Consider the following 4292-nt stretch of genomic DNA (forward strand, 5'->3'; position numbering starts at 1 on the left):
TATGGTAAGCCACACCTTGTAATTGTGGCATTGCTTTTGTGCAGAAAGATAATGTCAAAAGATGTATTTTAATATGTATTATTTTCATACACATATACAGTATATCACATATAGTTCCTTTTTATAAATGCATTTGTAATAAAGTGTTTACAAGCCACATTACCAGTGACAAAAGTGAATAAAACTCAGAAGTAAGTCGACTGTTTATAGTAAAATAAAGCTCCCTGAAACAACATCTGAATGTGACCTACTGTCTACATAACACTATTTATATTACAATGGATTACAATCATTCTGCACAAAAGAGGTTCTTCAATGACAGGGTGTGACTTACCATAAATCATCAGATAAATATTCTAAGGTGACAACAGAGCCCTTTGATGGTGCGTGGAGAAGGACGGGTGTGTCCTGCCAATCCAGTTTTTATTTGAAAAGAGAGTGACTGCAGGTGGGGCCAGCCTTTCTGCTGTCATCAAACCTTGCACAGACTCAGATCCCGCACGTATTGGAGAAAATCTGGGGAGGAGAGTCACAGGGGGTTCTGGAGTGATTCCAAGGGAGATTGTGAAAAAAAACAAATGACAGTTTGCAGCTAACGTTACCTTCACTTCACCGTCTCCACCGCGGCCGTCATCTCTGCTGGCCGCGGTGCGTGCGTGTGCGCCCGCATGTGTGAGTGTGTAGGAGTCAACAAACGTAGCCAGCAGGCAGAGACTGCAGCCTGTTAATAAACAGTTCATCCTCGGGCCGGTTTAATACGAAATAAATTTAGTTTTTTTTATTCATCGTGTTTGAATCAGGAGGAAGATTGTAGGACATTTTAAGCACAGCATAGATATTAGCTCAGCTACAGCCACAGCAGCCGAATATTTTTCAGCCTTGTTTGTTATGCTTTAAAGCACATCATTAAGTATGGACAACACCTGCTTTTATTTTGTGCCATAGATAGCTTACCATTACAGTACTGTTTGCAGCTCAGAAAATATGTGGTATAATCCTCTCCCAAGTGAAATAATTTACTTATTTTTCAGTGGTGAATGTCTATGTCTACATTTGCAAAATGCTAACTTTTTTGTTGAATTAAATGTTATTTGTCTTATTTAATATCTGTTTCTACAACAAATGAGTAATAGGGTATAAGCAGTACAGGAGAGACTTAGTGTTCTCTTCAGTGAAATAAAAAAATATGGGTAAATATCGGTATCGGCATCGGTCAAAATGAGTTTTAACATATGGGCATATCGAATATCGGCCAAAATCTCCGGGCTCCTGTCTCCACCTATGTTCCCATCAAGGTGGAGTGATTTACAGATCTGGGGTTTCCCCCAGTCTCTCCTTTGGAGCCCAACCTCACCACCTTCTTCGGTGTGAAGCCAGGTCATACAGTGACCGCACGGCCCCGTCCTGACCTCCTCTGGAGCGCAGTGGGTGGCTCATATCACAGATAAAACCCACCAATGCGCATTCCAGAATTCTGCCTCCGCCAATAACACAGTCCTGATTGCCTCCTCCCTCACTAAGCTGGCAGCAAACTCCACCACCATGACGGAGGAAAAGAAAGAGGAAATCAGCAAAGGGGCCAGCGCGCAGCTCACCGAGTGTGCCGCTTCAGCTGTCACTACCGCCCGGATTAGCATCTGGCAGTTGCGGGTCCATCTGGTGCTGTGGTTCCAGCAGTTGATCATCCCCAAAGTCACCAGGAAGGAGCTGGTTGAGGCCTGGTGAGCCCGGATGGACTCTTCGGACCTCATTTCTGTACCCTGGTGGACACCGTGAGGTCCTCGGCTCAGGAGGCAGAGAGCATCAGGCTGCATGTGGGCTGGACTCGGCCCCCCTCCCCTCCTCCCCACTCCCCGGTGTGTCGGCGGCCGGCTTCAATGTCACAAGCAGATAATTTCCTATTCGGCCCGCCACTGTCTCTATGGAGTCAGTGCTGCCGTCACACTGCGCGGACAGGCTGTAGCTGGCTGAACGGCTTTTATGCAGCCTGGCTTTGATGTCACAAGTATTGAAGCGCCATATCCTCTGTTGCCAATCCCTGCCTCTTCCCCCTCAACGGGGGAGCAACATGGTTATGAGCCCACGAGTGTGGCTGCCCCACCTCGTGCGGGCCCCCTAGTGACTTTGTCTGCGCTCCTCTCCTCTCCCAGAGGCTCACCTACCTAGGTGTGGTTATGCGGCTCTCTCAGGAGAGGGTGGATGCTCTGATGGATCATGAGGCTTCTGGGCCTCATGTCCCCACCACTTTTCAACACAAAGTGACGCCCTTGGGTAGGGCTTGCCATGCCATAGAGACAATGATGATGATTAGTTCAATTAAGGTCAGTGATTGTACCATAATCATGACGCTATCATAAAGTGAGACTGTCACCTACTGCTGGTGGGCACTCACTGTCATACAGTGCTGCATATGTTTTTGTAGCTAGCATAGTTTTCTAATGCAGTCTTAACTTTGGCTAACTGTTCTAATGGCTGACTAGGTGAGGTTATTTTGTCAGCATTGCATTGCTGTGAAAATGACTTGTACTTGAGTATGTACTCCATGCCATCTCTGATCACCATTGAGTCAGTAAATGAGTGCAAATGAGTACACTGATTAACTTGCACTGGTACACTTATTCACGGCACATACATCCACGGTACATTCAGCTGGTTTGGGGGAGTATTACAGTAGGTATACATATTTATGGAAGGATCACATATTGGGGGGGTGGTGATGGAGCAGTGGATAAGACACATGCCTTTGGTGTGAGAGACCGGGGTTCGAATCCACTGTGAGACACCAATGTGTCCCTGAACATAAACCCCCCCGCGTCCCCTCTGAAACAAAAGGGCATGCAAAAGTACCGACGACAACGAGAGTGGGAGAAATGAAATACTTGTCTGGAAAGTGTCAGTGAAAATGAATCCAAACTGCACAAGGGTTCTATGTCATGCACAGTGGCCTGCCAGATGTGTGACAGCATTGCACTGATTGAATACTCTGGATTTTATATGCTGTCTTTTTGTTAAGAAAGATTGTTACAATATAAATGACTCACATGTCTATATTATGGTATGATTTCTTTTTTAAGGTTGAGGTGTATAGTTAGATACATAAGCTTTCATTTAAAAAGCAATAATAGAGAGATATAGGCTATTTAATACACATTTAATTATCAAAATATAGTGCCTATGTGAAGACACCTGTGCAATACCCATGCTGTCTGATCAGCATCTTGATATGCCACATCTGTGAGGTGGACGGATAATCTCGGCAATGCTTAAGTTTGCCAGTAGTAGAGATGCTGGATAATCAGCCAGTACAAGCACAGACTGAGTTAAAGCAACATTAAGTAGTGTTTTTTAACAGCTTCAAAATTATTTCAATGGTACACTGACTTAGAAAAGGGTGTCATTGCCTCGCTGCGCCTGGGAGCTTTCTATGGCACTATGTAGAATTGAAAACAATCGATAGAATGTACAATGTAAATTCTTTGGAAGAAGTTAGCTCAGTATTCTCAGTATGAATATCATGGCAGAGGCTGTAAAGAGCTATAACAAGATGTTGGAGGAAGAGAGAAACAGAAAACGAGCGTGTGACTGAGCAAGCTCACCATATATCATGATGTATGGTAAGCCACACCTTGTAATTGTGGCATTGCTTTTGTGCAGAAAGATAATGTCAAAAGATGTATTTTAATATGTATTATTTTCATACACATATACAGTATATCACATATAGTTCCTTTTTATAAATGCATTTGTAATAAAGTGTTTACAAGCCACATTACCAGTGACAAAAGTGAATAAAACTCAGAAGTAAGTCGACTGTTTATAGTAAAATAAAGCTCCCTGAAACAACATCTGAATGTGACCTACTGTCTACATAACACTATTTATATTACAATGGATTACAATCATTCTGCACAAAAGAGGTTCTTCAATGACAGGGTGTGACTTACCATAAATCATCAGATAAATATTCTAAGGTGACAACAGAGCCCTTTGATGGTGCGTGGAGAAGGACGGGTGTGTCCTGCCAATCCAGTTTTTATTTGAAAAGAGAGTGACTGCAGGTGGGGCCAGCCTTTCTGCTGTCATCAAACCTTGCACAGACTCAGATCCCGCACGTATTGGAGAAAATCTGGGGAGGAGAGTCACAGGGGGTTCTGGAGTGATTCCAAGGGAGATTGTGAAAAAAAACAAATGACAGTTTGCAGCTAACGTTACCTTCACTTCACCGTCTCCACCGCGGCCGTCATCTCTGCTGGCCGCGGTGCGTGCGTGTGCGCCCGCATGTGTGAGTGTGT

General features: G+C 44.2%; 1 protein-coding gene across 1 annotated transcript in view; it reads right to left on the reverse strand.

Annotated features, from left to right (window-relative positions):
- Positions 1–464, reverse strand: part of LOC123969677 (intelectin-like) — a 6443-nt gene extending 5979 nt beyond the window's left edge. Inside the window, exon 1 of the mRNA XM_046047298.1 lies at positions 335–464. Coding sequence (XP_045903254.1) covers positions 335–344 — 10 coding nt within the window. The 5' untranslated portion in view covers positions 345–464. The remainder of the gene's footprint in view (positions 1–334) is intronic.
- Positions 465–4292: the final 3828 nt, after the last annotated feature.

The sequence above is a fragment of the Micropterus dolomieu genome, linkage group LG04 (genome assembly GCF_021292245.1).
Source record: "Micropterus dolomieu isolate WLL.071019.BEF.003 ecotype Adirondacks linkage group LG04, ASM2129224v1, whole genome shotgun sequence".
In the NCBI taxonomy this organism is placed as follows: Eukaryota; Metazoa; Chordata; class Actinopteri; order Centrarchiformes; family Centrarchidae; genus Micropterus; species Micropterus dolomieu.